The sequence below is a fragment of the Suncus etruscus genome, chromosome 2 (assembly GCF_024139225.1).
Source record: "Suncus etruscus isolate mSunEtr1 chromosome 2, mSunEtr1.pri.cur, whole genome shotgun sequence".
In the NCBI taxonomy this organism is placed as follows: domain Eukaryota; kingdom Metazoa; phylum Chordata; class Mammalia; order Eulipotyphla; family Soricidae; genus Suncus; species Suncus etruscus.
The window spans coordinates 2,932,259-2,950,644 of NC_064849.1; the positions used below are offsets into that span (position 1 = coordinate 2,932,259).

Below are 18,386 nucleotides of genomic sequence, written 5' to 3' on the forward strand. Positions count from 1 at the left end.
GAAGCTCCAATCACATAGCGCCGTTTGCTCAGCCGGCTGCTGATTGGCGGTCGCCATGACGACGGACATTGGCGGTCCAAGATGGCGGCGCCCAGGAGGCCGTGCAGGGGCTCCCGCGCGCATCCCGGGCCCTAGGGCGGCCGCGCGTCCTCGGGATGGGGTCCCGGCCCCCGGGCTCGGTGCTAGTGGGGCTCCTCCTCCTGACGAGCACCCCAAGGCTGCTGTGGGCCTGCATGGGTGCGTACAGGGGCGGCGCGGGCGGTGGCAGGCCAGGCCAGGCATTGCCTGAAGCTGTCCAAACTCTGACCCCTCCCTGCCCCTTGCTCCCCCAGTTTTCGTCCCTCCTTCCATCCGCATGTCCAGCCCTGAAGTCAGCGCGACCCTGCTCGGAGGAGGCCCTGAGGACATGACTGTGTCTCTAGTTTTGTTGCAGGACGACGAGGGTAAAGAGTCCAGTCTGGAGGCCGGGAGGGGCGGGTGGGGGGTCCAGGGGCTCCCCCTGCCTCTGTCCACTGCTTACTCGGTAAAGAGAGGCAGAGAAAGAGTGATGGGCGGCGTGGAAGAATGTGGAGAGGATGGCTGGTGCATTGCAGGCCGCATCCCTGAGTCCCCCTAGAAGCAAGATCTATCTGGTCGTCCCAGTGACAGGTTGGACCCTAGGGGTGTAGGACTCTTTCCAGGCTTGGAAAGGACTTCTGTCCTGGGGGCTCCTCCAGGAATGCACTCCGTCTTTGTGTGTCTCCTCAGGGTGGCTGCCCGCACCAAGGTGTGGCTCGCAGAGCAATGAGACAGGGAACTGGAGCGTGACCATGACCCCCCTTATGGTAAGTTGGAGCAACCCTCGTAGCAGTTCCGAGCAGGGAAGACGCATCTCCGAGTGTCTCTTCATCCCAGGGTGCTGCCAGGCCCCCGGCACATGGTTACCCCTCATCCATGGGCAAGTTCTGGGGAGTCTCAGCTGGGAAATGCCGAGGGATGGGCTGCAGGATGGATATGAAAAACTCCTGAACTTTCAGAGACCGAGAGACAGCACAGCTGGGAAGGCCTGTCCTGGCACGCAGCTGACCTGAGTCTGATCTCTGACATCTCATACAGTCACCAATTATCCCCTATTGATCCCTGAGCACAGAGCCAGGAGTAAAGTCAGAACCTGCAAACTATTACACCAAACAAAAACAAAATACCAGGGACCCATGAAATAAGCACAAAAGGTAAGGCACTTGCCTTGCATGTGGATGACAAAAGTTCTATCCCTGGCATCCCATATGGTCCTTGAGCACTGCCAGGACTGATTCCTGAGTACAAAGCCAGGAGTAACATCTGTGCACTGCTGGTGTGACCTCAATACCAAAACAAACAAATAAGAAGTAAAAATCACAAATGGAGGGGCTGGAGAGATAGCACAGCAGCATTTGCCTTGCAAGCAGCTGATCCAGGACCTAAGGTGGTTGGTTTGCATCCCGGCATCCCATATGGTCCCCCATGCCTGCCAGAAGCTATTTCTTTTTTTTTTTTTTTTTGTTTTTGTTTTTTTTGGGCCACACCCTGTGACGCTCAGGGGTTACTCCTGGCTATGAGCTCAGAAGTTGCTCCTGGCTTCTTGGGGGACCATATGGGACGCCGGGGGATCGAACCGCGGTCCGTCCTAGGCTAGCGCAGGCAAGGCAGGCACCTTACCTCCAGCGCCACCGCCCGGCCCCCAGAAGCTATTTCTGAGCAGATAGCCAGGAGTAACCCCTGAGCACCACTGGGTGTGGCCCAAAAACAAACAAACAAACAAATCACAAATGGAAAAACAAAGCAAAACACCAAGACTTTGACCCCCTGTTCTCTCTCTCAATTCTGCACATATATGTGAGGAGCTCAAACCTGGAGAGATGAAATATTTCCACTAATATGTTTGCAGGGTGTCCATTTATTAACCATTTATCAACCCCAGAGAAAACAAGTGGGAACAACTTTGCTTGCATCTGGAAGACATGGGAGGAGTATTCCCTCAAGCTCTGTCTGTCCAGTCTGGTGATAGGCTGGTGGGTGAAGGAGGTGTTGGGTGCAGTAACCCCCCGCCCCACACTCCCTAGACCTGTGCTGGGCCTCTCCATGTGCAGGTGGTGCTAAGAGGTAGGATTGAGGCCTCTGTGTGTCCTGGGTTCCTAGGGTGGCCTGGAGCACAGCCGTGCCATCTCTCCAGGCTTTTCTGTGCCCTTACATGGTTTCCATTATCTTTTTTTTCTTTTTTTGGGGGGGGGGTGGCCACACCAGGCAGTGCTCAGGGGTTACTCCTTACTCGTCACTCAGAAGTCACTCCTGAAAGGCTCAGGAGACCATATGGGATGCCGGGGATCGAATTTGGGTCCATCCCAGGTCCTACGCATGCAAGGCAAGCGCCTTACCGCTGTGCTATCACTCTGGCCCCTTCTTTATTTTCTCCTGATTATGTCTTCCATCTTTTGGGTTTTTGGGCCACATTTTGCTGTGCTCAGGGACTTCTCTGGCTCCAAACTCAGGACTCAGTCCCATGCGCTGTGGTTGGGACTGTTGTGCCAGCATCAGCTGTACACCATCTTGCCTGGTCTAGCCTATCTGACCCGGCCCACATGTTGGCTCTGCATAACCCAGCACACAGCCGTGTCTTCCTCTCAGGGTGCGTTGGAGTTGACTGTGAGTTTGAGAAGACTCCCGGCGCGATGCTCCTCTGAGGAGCCCAGTTTCTCTTCAGAGACCCCATGCCTGGTCCAGACAGTTCTGGTTTCGGCCTGCAACACCTCCTGTGAAGCCCACCTCCTCATTCAGGCAGAAATCTTCGCCAGCTCCTCCCCTGCCCACAACGTGTCAGGCAAGTCAGGTGGGGCTCCTCCAGCTCTTCCTGGAGCACAACTGTCCCTGTCCCTTGCAAGTTCCCTTCCATTTAAAACCACTCAGTGGGGGCCAGAGCAGTAGCACAGTGATAGGGCATTTGCCTTGTACGCGGCTGACCTGGGATCCAGGTTTGTTCCCCAGTATCCCATATGTTCCCCCGAGCCTGCCATGAGCGATTTCCTTTTTTTTTTGGGCCACACCCGGCGGTGCTCAGGGGTACTCCTGGCTGTCTGCTCAGAAATAGCTCCTGGCAGGCACGGGGGACCATATGGGACACAGGATTCGAACTAATCACCTTTGGTCCTGAATCGGCTGCTTGCAGGGCAAACGCCGATGTGCTATCTCTCTGGGCCCGCCACGAGCGATTTCTGAGCACAGAGCCAGTAGTAATCCCTGAGCACCGCCAGGTGTGGCTCCAAAACAAAACAAAATAAATAAAACCACTCAGGACCTCTCTCGTGCTCGGGGTGGGTGGTGGGAGGGCAGAAGAAAAAAAAAAAACAACAGTATCCTTCAGTGATTCAGGTAGGAAAGAGAGTGACATGAGTGTTTGGAGTTGTTTCTGATGGGGCCATATATACTTTTTTTTGGGGTTATTCCTGGCTATGCACTCAGATATCACTCCTGGCTTGGGGGACCATATGGCATGCTGGGGGGATCAAACCATGGTCCATCTTAATCTTAGGTCAGCTGTGTGCAAGGCAAACTCCCTACCGCTGAGCCACTGCTCCAGCCCCATGATGGGGACATTTTTAAACAAAACCAAGGGATCAGAGTGAGAATAGGCAGGGAGGGCGCTTGCTTAGTATGCAGCTGACCCAGGTTCAATCCCCCCACACCACATATTGTTCCCCGAGTACCACTGGGAGTGATCCTTGAGTATAAATCGCTGGGGTGGATACTCTGCTGTGGGGTTCCGATCTCTGTGAGTTCACCCACATCCCTTTTCAGGCCTCCTCCCGTGTGGTTTTAAGGGTGGCTGGTCCACTCACAGCTGAGCGGGCTTGGGGTTTGCTCTTCCAGAGAATGTGACGGTCATTCCGAACCAGGTGTACCAGCCCCTGGGGCCCTGCCCTTGTAACCTGACCGCCAGGGCCTGTGATATCTGTTGCTGCTGTGACCAGGTAGGCCTTCTGGAGACTTCTGGAGACTGGGTGCCAAACCCCTAATGTGTGAAGCACAAAGGCAGGGCTCTTTCTGGATTGATACCTCCCAGAAAAAGGCGTGTGTCTTTGTTGTTAGTGGTTTTCAATGACTTCCTTCCTTCCTCCCCTCTTCCCTCCATCCTTTTCTTCCTTTCCTCTTTTTCTCTCTCTCTGATCTTCGGTTCCCGGGACTTAAGCTGGGTGATGACATTTGAAGAGGGTCCATGACTCTCACTACCACCTCCCTGCCCTTTCTTTTTTGGCTTTGGCTTTTGAGCCAGACCTGGTGGTGCTCAGGGGTTACTCTTGGCTCTGCACTCATAATCCCTCCTGGCAGGCTTTTGGACTATATGGGATGCCGGTAATCAAACCTTTCCGGGTTAGCCGCATGCAAGGCAAACACCCTACTGCTATGCTATCTCTCTGGCCCTCCTGACCTTTCTTTTCTCTTCATGTATGTTAGTGTGCTTGATTTTGTGGTGGGTTGACCTCGATGCTCACACTATATGAAGCCTTCTACCAATCCCCTCCTACCCTCTCTTGGGTTTCCTGTGGCCGTATCTCTGCCCCCCACAAGAGGCTGTTTGCTGGGATACTGGAAATGGCTGTTGTGGGCTGGACTGAGACTGGATGGGTCCCTTCCTGGTTCCTGGGTGCAGACCCAGGATTTGCCGCGCCCTCCCATGTCTCCTCCTTCTGTCTCATTCAAGGAGTGCTCGGAGGAACTGAAGGGCCTGTTCCGAGACTCCTGTTTCACCGGTGTCTTTGGTGGCAATGTGACACCTCCCTCAGACCAGCTCTGCTCTGTGGAGCCAGCTCTCCCGGGCCCCGACTGGTTTCCCCTTCTGTGTGTGCAGTCACCCCCCGAAAATTCGCCCTTCCTCGGCTACTTCTTCCACGGAACCCTGTGAGTGCTCGCATCTTGCGCATGTCATTTATTGGGAAGAATTGGGCCCTGTTTTGACTATATCAGAATTGAACTGCTGTGCCTGAAAGGAGGCCACAGGGCTGAGGCATCTGTTTTTGCAGTGATCAGGATTTGACCCCCAACATCACATACGGTCGGTCCTCTGAGCAATGCTAAGTGATATCCTTGAGCATAGAACCAGGAGTCAGCCCTGAGCACTGCCGGGTATGGCAGGGGCCAGATTGCCCAACACTACAATGACTAATGATTTCCTAGGTGAACTCACAAGTGATGTCAACTTGATTTTTCTGGATAGTTGGAGTTTTATAACTCTGTCACTGTCATTGTTAGCGAAACAAAATTATGTGGCATGTAGTTAACCCTGAACAACTCCCAGAGATATTGAGCACAAATGTCATTTTTGTAACTTAAAGTCAAGGAAAAGGCCCCAGGGAGGAGGGAGATACAGAGAGTTGGGGGGCATCCGAGTCTGACCCACCATGGCACCTTTCCCACCAAAATGATGATTGTGATGAGGATGGTCATGACAGTAGGTGAACAGGTAAAAGGTGCCTCTGGAAGCTCTTTTCTTAGGAGGGAGCAGCAGGTTTGGGTTCCACGGGGCAATGCTTGGGCCAGTCCTGGTGGAGTTTCTGGGACCAACCAGGAGGTGCCAGGGATCTGACCTGGTCCACCCACAAACAAAGATGTTATCCGGCCTTTTCAGTCATTCCAGCTGATGGCAGCTGAGGATTCAATGCTAATTTCCCTGTTGTCTCCACAGTTCCCCAAGCCCTGGATTTTCTGCCTTTGGAGTGTCTCTGCCAGCTGCCCCCATACTCTTCTCAGACCTTGGATACAGACAGGGAGACCCAGTCAGGACTGAGGAAGGTGCCTATTTCACTATTCCTCAGGTAACCACTGCAGCTTTGAGATGCCAAGGGCTTTTTTTGTTTTTTTTTTGTTTTGTTTTGTTTTTTGGGCCACACCTGGCGGTGCTCAGGGGTTACTCCTGGCTGTCTGCTCAGAAATAGCTCCTGGCAGGCACGAGGGACCATACGGGACACCGGAATTCGAACCAACCACCTTTGTCCTGGATCGGCTGCTTGCAAGGCAAACACCGCGCTGTGCTATCTCTCCGGGCCCCAAGGGATTTTTATTATTATTATTTTTTGGCCTAAACCTGGCCATGCTCTGGGATGACTCCTGGCTTTAAACTCTAGGGTCCCTCCTGGTAGAACTCGAGGGACTGTAAGAGATGCCAGGGATCAAACTGTGTTGACTGTGTGCAAGGCAAGTGCCCTGCCAGCTGGCTTCTCTCTTTGCCCACATGAAAGCTTCCTGCATTTTAACCTCAAATTATAAGAATCTGTAGGAGGGAAATCCTGGAGCAGACCATTTTCCTTTCCTGTCCTGAGTCCATTTTCTGGTTCCCATATGGCAGAATGGCCATTGGGTGTTAATGGGAAGCTGATGGAGTGTCTGTCAGAGTGGCGACCACAGGGGGTGTGTTGAGAGAGAGACTCAGCCCACTGTAGGACACCCTGTCCCGCAGGCCTCCTCCGCAGGTCCCTGTCTGCAGCAGGCTCCGGTGGCCTTTCTCCAGAACCTCCTTGTCCGATGCATCATTGACCTGGAAATGCTTCAGCAGCGAGACAGGACTTCCATTTTGAGATTGCGGATTCGGAGTGACCCCTCAGGAGGTTTGTCCCTGGCATGGGAACAGATAGAAGGTGGGGGTGTTCCCACAACACTCAACTGGCTGGGGTGTAAGCATCACACCTCACAGCAGGTAGCCACAGTAGGTGTGACCCCCTCCAAAAAAAAAAATAAATAAAACCCAACACCAGCAAAATCATTCACATTGGGTTTGGCTTCCTGGTACCCTGTAGCCTGGTGGTCCCATGTGCTGTTGGGGACCTTCCCCCAAATAATATAAAAAAAAAACCCTTATTGGCGTTGAAGGACACAGACCCTGCATTAACAGGTACCCAGTTTAGATGGCCATCCCCAGGCTCCCCCCACTGAGTGCTGCTGTGGCCTTGAGGGCCCCCTGCTTCTTAGTAGGGCCCTGATGTGGTTCTATCCATGAGTATGGGACTGTCTAGTCCCAGTTGGCCAAGCAGAGCCTTTAAAGCTCGAATCAGGAGCCAGAGCGATAGCACAGTGGGATAGCACACCCGGGTTGGATCCCCAGCATAACCATATGGTCTCCTGAGACTGCCAGAGTGATTTCTGAGTAATCCCTGATTGCCACCAGGTGCCCAAAACAGCCCAAAACCAAAAAATAAAAATAAAAAAAAATTCTGAACTAGCACCAAGTGAGCACATATCACTTCTGCTGGCCCCACTTACCCACTTAGCCAGCCCTAGCTGGCAGTGGAGAAGGATGTTCTGTTCTGGAAAGTTCCCGCCAACATGCAAGAGGTGGGCTGGAGAGAAGGCACAGCTGGCTTGGGAGACACCAGTGACCTCAGGGTAAGCCCTGAGCACCGCCAGGCCCAGAGAAGAAGAAGCAGGAGGGCCTGACCCCACTCTAGGCCTCTGGGCTTCCCAGTGACTCAGTGGCCCAGCTCCTTTGTGGTTTCTCTTGGTACCAGGCAGCACTGGTGCCTGGCTTGAGGTAAAGGACAGCAGGACCCGGGCAGGAACTCAGTCCGCACTGGTGGCTCAGCAGAGGCAGAAATGCCTGAGACCTGCCCTCGTGAGGGGAAGAACCAGTGGAGCAAAGCAGGAGCCTCCCCAGCCCTGTCGTTTCTGCTGGAGGCTGGCGAGGGCTTCATGGGCTGAGCCTGGCAGGGCAGGAATCTCAGTGCCATGGGCGCTCATCTGTGTCCCCTCCCAGGCTCCATCACACCCAGCATCAAGTACGAGGAGGCAGCGGACCTGGACAGCCTCATCACCGGCTCAGGTTGGCTCTGAAAACACAGCCGTGCCCCTGAGCCTCCGAGAGCATTTCGGGGGTACATTCCCCAGGTGTGATTGTGTTTGAAGAAGTCTTTCTCTCTGCAGGCCCACTTTTGGGGTCAGGCACGGCCCCTAGAAACGTGACTGTGGAGGAACATTATGTTTTTCGGTGGAACAATAATTCCATCAGCGAGGTGAACGTCACAATTATTCAAGCCACAGTGCACGCCCAGCAGACAGGTAAAGACGGTTAACTTTCCGGAGGGCCGCGAAAGAGCCCTGCCCACCGGGGGCTTTCTCTATTCTAACACCGAACCACCCCGGTCTTGCTGGGGTGGAGCAATAGCAGACCAGGGAGGGCATTTTGCCTTGCACACGGCTGACCCGGGTTCAATCCCCAGCATCCCATAGAGTCCTCCCAAGCCTGCCAGCTAACCCTCAGAAGTGATTCCTGAGCATCGCTGGGTGTGGGCTCCTTCTCCAAAAAACAAACCAACTAAAGGACAGGTTTGTTTCTCATGGTAGTTCCGATTTCATTCCAGAGGTGACATGTCCAAATGCAGATGGAGATGATTTCCTTCCAGCCGAAGTGCTGCTCACTGTGTTTTGTGTGTTTGTGTGTGTCTGTATGTGTGTGTGTTTTGATGTCACCTGTTTCCAGGAACCCTGACACAGACGATCATAGTACAGTTTGTCAGCGACAACATCAGCAATGAACCAGAAACATCAGGAAACCCAGGTGAGTCCAGGTCATAGACCCCTCTCCTTCGCTCCTGACCTGGCTTCTTACATATGGTCAGTTCCTCCTTCCACTTCCCTTCGTCACTCCGACCTTCTTTTTTTTTTTTTTTTTTTTTGGTTTTTGGGTCACACCCGGCAGTGCTCAGGGGTTACTCCTGGCTGTCTGCTCAGAAATAGCCCCTGGCAGGCACGGGGGACCATATGGGACACCGGGATTCGAACCAACCACCTTTGGTCCTGAATCGGCTGCTTGCAAGGCAAATGCCGCTGTGCTATCTCTCCGGGCCCAACACTCCGACCTTCTTGATTCCTCTTTTATTGGACTGTGTCCTTTCCCCCTGCAGTCATTATTATTACTATTTACATAGGATCACGGGTAGTGACTGATGCTATGTGGATATGCCCTTTCCTTTCCTTGGCCTTGGTCCTTCAGGGAACAGCTGGTGCCTTTTAGGAGTTGATGAAATGGGCTTGTTTGGGACCAGAGCAATAGCACAGCGGTAGGACGTTTGCCTTGCATGTGGCTGACTCAGGATGGACCATGGTTTGATTCCCAGCGTTTCACATGGTCCCCTGAGCAAGGACCGATTTCTCAGTGCAAAGCCAGGAATTGACCCTTGACCATCACTAGGTGTGGCCCCCCCCAAAAAAAACAAACAAAAAGAAATGGACTTGTTCCTAACGAGCCACAGATGCTGGTTCCTGACTGGGGAGCAGGAACGCCTTGCAGCCCAGGCCCTGCAGACTTCTCCCCACCTGGGCCCTGTGTGTCTGTTTGTTTCGCACCCTGATTGCTGCCAGGGCCAGAGTGATAGCACAATGGGTAGGGCACTTGCCTTGCATGCAGCCAACCTGGGTTCTATTCCTGGCATCCCATATGGTCCCCTGAGAATGGTCAGGAGTGATTCCTAAGCACCGAGCCAGGAATAGGGGTCAGAGAGATAGCACAGCAGTAGGGTGTTTGCCTTGCACACAACTGATTCAGGACGGACAGTGGTTCTAATCCCGGTATCCCATATGGGCCCCTGAGCCAGCCAGGGGTGACTTCTGAGCATAGAGCCAGGAGTAACTCCTAGGCACCACCAGATGTGGCCCAAAAACAAAAACAATCCAAAAAATGAGGTTACCAGGGACCAGAGCAATAGGATGAGGCACTAGACTTGCACACAGCTCACTGGGTTCAGTCCCGGCACCACATATGGTCCCCTGAGCCCTGCCAGGAGCAGTTCCCACCCAAATTAAACATGCACAGAAGCACACAGGTCCATGCAGAGGTCACCAGCGCCACCTCACTCAAGGGCCACTATAGTATCTTGGCCCATATCCTGCTGGCTCTGTCCATAGGCTGTGCCGGTCATGAGCCCAGCCCAGGGTAGGGGAACCAACCGTTGTTTGTTTCCTTTGTCCAGGTTACCAGCTTGGCAGGCCTGTGCGAGCTCTGAATGCTGAAGGGATCAGTAATGTAACAACACTACATCTTTGGCAGCCAGGTGAGCTGCCACCGGCCTCTGTGGGCCAGGACTGGGTACGCTTTTCCCGGGTGATCACTGAGCCCCGAGCACAGTGGGCTTAGCTGGTGCTTCTGCTCCTGTTCCCTTTGGCTATTTTGTTGTTGTTTGTTTGATTTGGGGCCGCACCTGGCAGTGCTCAGGGCTTACTCCTGGCTCTACACTTAGAAATCGCTGCTGGCAGGCTGGAGGACCATATAGGATGCAGAGGATTGAACCTGGGTCTGTCCTGGGTCTGCTGTGTGCAAGACAAGTGCCCTGCTGCTATGCTATCGCTCTGGCCCTTCCCATCAGCTTTTCACAGTATTGTTTCAGTAAGGAAGATTTGAGCAGGGCACTGGCCGAGGGAGTTTTGCTCGATGGATGATGCTTGCAAGGAGAGGGGAGCGGCTCCTTCTAGGCCATGTGCCCCACAGGCTGTGTGGCAGTGGTTGGGCCCCACATCTGTCACGGTCCTGCAGGTTCAGGCGAAAAGTTGGCCACTGGCCCCTGCATGGCTTCCGGCCTTGAAGATGCCTTTTTTTTTTTTTTTAAGCCCCTGAGCATCAGTGTGACCTTGGCTCCCAGACACCAGAGAATTATCACATGTGGCTCTGTTACCAGCAAAATCACGCTGACACTCACATTCTTTTTGTTTTTGCTCACACCCGGCAGCTCTCAGGGGTTACTCCTGGCTCTATGCTCAGAAATTGCTCCTGGCAGGCTCAGGGGACCCTATGGGATGTCAGGATTTGAACCACTGTCCTTCTGCATGCCAGGCAAATGCCTTACCTCCATGCTATCTCTCCGGCCCCACCCACATTCTTTTTTGATGAAGAAAAGTTTTGGAATTGAAACTTATTTAACAAAATGTGCGGTGAAGGGAAAAGGTTTGTGAGAGAACACGGGCTTCTCCGCAGTGGGAATCAGCAAGTACAGAAACAGACAGGCAAGCAAGATGCATGTTCAAGGGAGAACATTGGCTTGTGGAGCCAGTATTGAGGTCAGCTTGACTTAATTTAGCAAAAAACAGGAAAAGGTTTGTAGATAACTCCTCATGCCCCCATAAGGGGAAAGGGGAAGTGAGTCTGGAGCAGGGTCGCTGCAGGAAAAAATGCAAACCAGGTTGGAGAAAGTTGAAACATGGGTCCAGGGACCGTTCTTAGCACATGTGGGAAAGAAAGGCCAACCGGGCCTGCAGTCTTTCTTGGGAAGATAGAACCACCCCATGGTGGAGAACAGGTTGGGGTAGAGAGCCTATCCAAAGGTCCTTCCGCCAAGGTGGGTTTTTGATAAGTAAACGGGAGCCATAGCGGTAAGGGTGAGGTCCAGGATGGCATACTGACTTAGGGAAAGACTGATTAGTCCAACAAAGGCTCATCTTTCTGCTCTCTAGTCAGAGGGGGTCTGTGTGCAGAAGCAAGCCTCAAACCCATCCTATTTGGAGAGAATGTGCAGTCTGGTTGTGTCCTGCCAGTGGGCATCCTGCAAGCCATGAACTGTACCCAGCTGAGGTGAGTGACCTTGGGAATTTGGGGTTTGCATCTAGGCTGGCTTTCTCAGAATGAATGTTTCCCCACCTGGGTGGTAGGCTAGAGAGACAGACAGGCACTTTTGCCTTGCAGTGATTCTTGCAATGAGTCCATTGGCTTTGCATGTGGCCGACCCGGGTTCAATCCCCGGCATTCCATATGGTCACCTCAGCACTGCCAGGAAAAATTCCTGATTTCAGGCTAGGAGTGATGCCTGAGTCTCACAGGGTGTGACCCCAAATCAAAGCAAATCAAAACAGTCAGCAGGAGTGTGAAAAAGATGATGTAAATAGAAACATTAAAAAGCCGGGGCCAGGCCCGGAGAGATAGCACAGCGGTGTTTGCCTTGCAAGCAGCCGATCCAGGACTAAAGGTGGTTGGTTTGAATCCCGGTGTTCCATATGGTCCCCCGTGACTGCCAGGAGCTATTTCTGAGCAGACAGCCAGGAGGAACCCCTGAGCACCGCCGGGTGTGACCCAAAAAACAAACAAACAAACAAAAAAAAGCTGGGGCCAGAGAGATAGCATGGAGGTAAGGCATTGCCTTTCATGCAGAAGGACGGTGGTTCAAATCCCAGCATCCCATATGGTCCCCCATGCCTGCCAGGGGCGATTTCTGAGCATAGAGCCAGGAGTAACCCCTGAGTGCTGCTGGGTGTGACCCAAAAACCAAAAAAAAAAAACCAAAAACCAAAAAACAAAAAAACAAAAGAGCTGGGTGTGGGAGGAAAGAAAAAGCCCAGAAGTGATGTGAATAAAGATAGACACCCAGTGCCCTGCTGGGTTGATTATTTTACATGTCTCAGTCCACGGTGGGTAATGTGCTTTCTGGCAAGCTGTTAGGGCATTTGGTGAAAATATTTATGAATATTCATTAGCATTTTGCTTTTAGTTCGTTTCTTTTCTTCTGGTTTTTGATTGCACCTAACTGTACTTACGGGTCACTCCTGGTGGGGCTCGGTGGACTATATTGGGTGATGGGGATCAAACCAGAGTCAGCCATGTGCAAGATAAGTTCTTGTCCTCTCTCTGGCCTACTCACCTGATTGTGGAAAGATCAGTGGCATTTTCAGAATATTCATAACGTGTGCCTGCTATACCTCTGTCTTATGCCTAGACATTTATATATATATATATATATATATATATATATATATATATATATATATATATATATATATTGTGTGTGGTTTTTGGGTCACACCTGGCAGCGCTCAGAGGTTACTCCTGGCTTTATGCTCAGAAATCACTTCTGGCAGGCTCAGGGGATTATATGGGATGCCGGAATTCAAACCACCGACCTCCTGCATGCAAGGCAAATGCCTTACCTCCATGCTATCTCTCCAGTTCCAGACATTTATATCTTGTGGGTTAGGGATGGACCTTCATCTGTACAAAGTTCATCCCAACATTGCCACTGGCCCACCGTATTGTCACTTCTGCCCCCTCTCTGATCAGAGGGCTTGTGGGGAAAAGGCAGCACCTCCAATCCCTGAGAGTCCCCTACCAGGGAGGGTCTTTCATCCGGGTTCCAACAGGTGCCACCCGCTGGGTATCCTCAGCAGACGTGCTGGCCAGGAGCTGACAGGTGTCTGGCTCTATTGCAGAGAAGTGGCCGCGGAACAACTTCAGTCTTTAATCCGAGCAACCCATGTGGCCATGAGAGGCAACTCCGATGTCCGGGACCTGAGTGACGGCTGGTTAGGGATTATTGGTGAGTTGGAGCCAACTTTGGGGTTCACCCACTCACAGCTGACCCGTATCTGTCTTGACCAGTGCTGGTAAGATCTGCTTTACTCTTCACTCTCTCCCTCATGAGATTGTTCAGTTTCTCTAAAGCAAATGTGGGGGAAATTTTCAAAGTGTGCACACGTGGAGCCCGGGTTGCAGCGGAGAGGGTACTTGCTTTATAGGGTGCCAAGCCGGGTTTGATCCCTGCCATCCCATAGGGCACCCCGAGCACTGCCAGGTGTGAGTCCTCAATCCACCGTCTTTCTGTGTGTTTAGGCGAAGGTCCATCTGTGAGTAATTCCAGTAGCTGCAGTGGCATCTGCCGGGACGTCCCTGCTCAGCTGCGAATCCGTGTCCTGGTGTCGGATGCTGGGGCCGTGGAAGGAGTCCCACAGTGGGTCATCCTTGGCGTGGACAGCAGGTGCAGTCCTGCCTCCCACTCCTGGCATGGGGACGTGTGTGTCATCCACGATGAGGGGCTTGGATAGGGACATGCCCTCTTGGAGGCTGCTGTTTCATTCACTGATGGGTTGTTTCCTACAGGGCTGGATGCGTAAATGCAGTATTTCTAAATGGTGTCTTCACCTTTAGTCACAAGTTGACAATTATAAAGCTACAAGAAGGGAAGCCAGAGCCATTGCACAGTGGGGAGAGCCTTTGTCTTGCACAGAGCCAATCAGGGTTCGATCCCTGGAATTCCATAGGGTCTCCCAAGCACTGCCAGGAGTGATTCCTGAGTGCAGAGCCAGGAGTAATCCCTAAGCACTGCCGGGTGAGGCCTGAAAACAAAACAAAGCTACAAGAAAGGGTTCTGTGAGGCACTTGGGGGTGTATGAAGATACACAGGGGCTGCTGAGTGCTGATTGGAACCACTGAGCAGGGAACAGCACACAGGAATGAGAAGTTTCAGCTGCTGAGGTGGGTTCCAATCCCACTGTCCCCGCTCCAGCTGCGCCACCTCAGTCTCTGGGCCCCGCTGCTTAGTTGTGCTTTCTCCCCTGAGGAAGGGCCCTGGTGTCTTTTCTAAGTGATGGCCTACATGACACTGACTTAGGTGAAAAGGTACCTGTACCTGTGTTGGGGCCAGTATCGAGACATCTTGCGCGGCAGCCAAGCTCCCATCCTCCTGTTTCTTCCCCGTTTAGGCATTGATTTCCAGGTTGTCCCACCAGCAAATCTAAACTTTGGGGCCCTGCAGGTTGGCTGGTGGGAAGGGGGCGCACCCTTTTCAGCCTTCCTCAGAACATAGAGACAGCTGGGACTGTGCCTCAAGTGGTGGCAAATACCTTGCACACGAAATATCCAGGTTGAAGCTTGGCACAGTAGGGGACACTCAGCGCCCTTGGGCATGGCCCACAGAAGTGTTTTGTTTTTATTTTGGGGGGTTTGGGGCCCACACTCAGCATTGCTCAGGGTAACTCCTGGCTCTGCACTCAGGAATCACTCCTGGCAGACTTGGGAGACCCTATGGGATGCCAGGGATTGAACCCAGGTTGGTTGTGTACAAGGCAAACATTCCCACAGTGCTTTCACTCCAGCTCTGGCGGAAGGATTTTTAAAAGCACAGGCGAGGCTCTCTCAGTTCACTGTGGTCCTCTGCACTGCTGGGACCCAGGTTCCATGATAGGGCCAGTGGCAGGGCTCAGTGAGGACCCGGGACAGGCCAGCCCCTCTGGGATGGGGAAGGACTGGCTGCTCCCCAGTGTTGTTGGGAAGTTCAGTTACTAGAAGACAGGAAGCCGAGAATACAGACGTAGTCCAGCATACCTCACTCACAGTGCTGTCTTGAGTGTTATAAAGAATACATAGCAGGCTAGCTCTGCACCCCGAAAGCCTTCCAGACTGGGGAGCAGCTGCTGTCTGACTGACACCAACATGTGCAAGCAGGAAAGAAAAACACCTCCTATTTAAGTGAGGGGACTGGTCCCCAGGACCCAGGAAGGTCCCCCACAGCCCTCTGGGGTGGGTCAGGCTCCCGGAGTGGAGCTGGAAAATTGTGATTCAGAGAGAAAAGGGAGCTGAGGAGTGTGCATTTACCTTCTGACAGCACCTCTCTCCTGTGGCATGTCCCTCACTGTCAGCTGGGTTTATTCCTCTAGAGCAGCCCCAGTTGCTTGGTGAAACCTGGAATCTTTCCTTGCAGGTTCTTCTACGTGGACTGGCAGTTCCCGTGTGGACTCACTTGTGAGGATCAGGCTGAGTTCTTCCCGCTCGGAGCATCTGTGCACTTCATTGAGGTCCCTGCCCAGTTACCCCATCCACTCACGAGGTGAGCAGTGACATGACTCTTTAAGAAGTGCAGAAGCGGTCAGCCCCCACCCCACTCAGTACCCCCAATCCTACAGTCCAAATCTCCCGATTTCTCACTTAACACAGCAATGTTGGATTTCACACTTGGTCTTCAGATTGTTTCTTTAGTCAAGGTTGGATGCTTCTCAGGAAAGCTGATTGGTAGTTGCTGGTGATTCCGAAATGTTTTACAGGTACCGGATAAATTTCACCGAGTACGACTGTGACAGAAATGATGTGTGTTGGCCACAACTTGTCTATCCTCTCACCCGACACTATCACGGTATGTAGAACTTCTGGAGTGGGTACGTGATGGGTGTTGACCGAGATTTTTTTTTTTTAAAATGCGTGAATGACACAGAAAACCTAAACACATAGAGAAGTTCTTAAAGGAACCTTTACTGATATTGTTGCCACTTAGAAATGGTCACTTATGGGGCCGGAGCGATAGAACAGCGGGTAGGGCGCTTGCCTTGCACGCGCTCGACCTGAGTTCGGTCACCGGCATCCCACATGGCCCCCCGTGCATGCCAGGAAGGCGTCCTGAGCAAAGCTAGGAAGAGCCCCTGAGCATAGCCGGGTGTGGTTAAAAAAAGACAAAAAAAAAAAAAAAAAGGAAAAAAAAAAAAAGAAATGGTCACTTATGAGCACAATGAGCAATTTGCCACGTGTATTGTGTTTGCCTTGTATGTGTTTGCCTTTGTATGTGGCTGACTTGGCTTTGATCTCCGACATCCCATATGGTCCTCCAAGTGCCACCAGGAGTGATTCTTTTTTTTTTTTTGTGGTTTTTGGGTCACACCCGGCAGTGCTCAGAAATTTCTGGCTCCAGGCTCAGAAATTGCTCCTGGCAGGCACGGGGGACCATATGGGGTGCCAGGATTTGAACCGATGACCTCCTGCATGAAAGGCAATCGCCTTACCTCCATGCTATCTCTCCGGCCCCACCAAGAGTGATTCTTAAGTACAGAGTCAGGAATAATCCTTGAGCACTGCCAGATGTGGCCCAGAACAACAAAATAACAAAAAAAAAAAAAAAATCACTACTCATATTTTTGCATATGTCTACCCAGATAATTACCAAACAAGTTAAAAAATAAGGGTTAAGGGGCCGGAGAGATAGTACAGCGGCGTTTGCCTTGCAAGCAGCTGATCCAGGACCTAAGATGGTTGGTTTGAATCCCGGCATCCCTTATGGTCCCCTGTGCCTGCCAGGAGCGATTTCTGAGCAGATAGCCAGGAGTAACCTCTGAGCACCGCCAGGTGTGGCCCCCCCCCCAAAAAAAAAAAAAAAGAAAGAAGGGTCAGGGGGTGGAGTGATAGCACAGCGATAAGATGTTTGCCTTGTTCACGGCCAACCTTGGACCAACCCCGGGGTTCAATTCCTGGCATGCCATATGGTCCCCAAAGTCTGCCAGGAGCAATTTGAGTGCAGAGCCAGGAGTAACCCCAGTGCCACAGGGTGTGGCCCTAAAGCAAAACAAAACCATAAAAGAAATAAGGGTCAGGGAGATCCATTCCAGGAGAGGGTGCAGAGGGCTGGGGCCGAAGGCTTGGTATGTCGAAGGCCTGTGTTCCATCCCGGGCGCTACCTGGCTCCACCCAAGCACCAAAACCAACCAGAATTAAGAAAGAAGGTGCCTAACATGACTGACTCATTGCCTTGCAGGAGAGCCTTATTCTCAGTGCCTTGCCAAGAGCCTGCTGCTGCTGGCTTTCCTGATGTCGGCGCTGCTCCTGAGTGACCCCTGTGTCCGAATCTGCAGAGCCAGGAAACCCCCTGCTGCCTGCCTCAGTCGGCTTTGAATACACGGAAAGCTTTATTTTTGTAGAAAAGCTCATGAGACCTGAGAGCTCCACGCACAGGCTGCCCACTCGAGCTCACGGAAATGCAGTGTGGATGGCGGATCACGGTGTTTCAAGTTTAAAGAAAGTAACAGTACATTGTCACCTTGGGCCAGACTCAGATGCTCGGGATGGCCAACAGTGGATGACGGATCAAGTTCTCGCCAACGACAGAGCCTGAAGTTTTGTGCTTGGTGGGTGGTGGATGGTTACACTTGCCTTGGAGAGTCCTTTTGTTTCATTAAAACATACGGATTTATATATATATATATATATATATATATATATATATATATATATATATACATATATTTGTTTATTTATTAGAGGTGGACAGTGAGTAGGGACTTGCCGGGTCCCGTCCTCAGCACCCCAAAAGGTCCCCCTGAGCTCTGCCAGGAATTTCCAAGCGGAACCGGTGGTGTTCGGAGGCGGGGCCTGGAGGGGGCATGACCGGAAGTGGCAGCCACTGGGAGGCGGGGCCTAGCGGGGGGGGGGGGGACAGGAAGCGGTGGTACTTGGAGGCGGGGCCTAGCGGGGGCGGTACCGGAAGCTACTGTCGCTGGGAGGTGGGGCCTGGCGGGGGGGGGGGGGGGAATAACCGGAAGCGTCGATAGTTGGAAAGCAGGGGCTGGCGGGGGTCGGAACCGGAAGCGGCTGTCGCTCGGAGGCGGGGCTGAGAGGCCGGGACTGTCGCTTGGGGGCGGAACCGGAAGCTGCGGTCGCTGGGGGGCCGGGACTGACGAGGGCGGAGCCGAAAGCGGCGGTCGCTCGGAGGCGGGGCCTATCGGGGGCGGGACCGGAAGCGGTGGTCGCTTGGAGGCTGTGACTGACGGGGGCGGGACCGGAAGCGGCGGTCGCTAGTAGGCCGGGACTGGCGGGGGGCGGGACCGGAAGCGGCGGTCGCTGGGAGGCCGGGACTGGCGGGGGGCGGAACCGGAAG

General features: G+C 52.8%; 1 protein-coding gene across 1 annotated transcript; it reads left to right on the plus strand.

The window, feature by feature from the left end:
• Window positions 1–17,497, plus strand: TCTN2 (tectonic family member 2). Its single transcript, XM_049769277.1, has 18 exons — window positions 1–237; window positions 333–443; window positions 748–824; window positions 2,644–2,836; window positions 3,883–3,983; window positions 4,715–4,911; window positions 5,696–5,825; window positions 6,467–6,614; window positions 7,757–7,822; window positions 7,924–8,058; window positions 8,480–8,557; window positions 9,969–10,049; window positions 11,443–11,560; window positions 13,186–13,292; window positions 13,586–13,730; window positions 15,453–15,578; window positions 15,793–15,881; window positions 17,268–17,497. Exons 1-18 carry the CDS (start codon window positions 156–158, stop codon window positions 17,402–17,404), a joined length of 2,121 nt encoding a protein of 706 aa, XP_049625234.1. The 5' UTR covers window positions 1–155; the 3' UTR covers window positions 17,405–17,497.
• The last annotated feature ends 889 nt before the right edge of the window (window positions 17,498–18,386 follow it).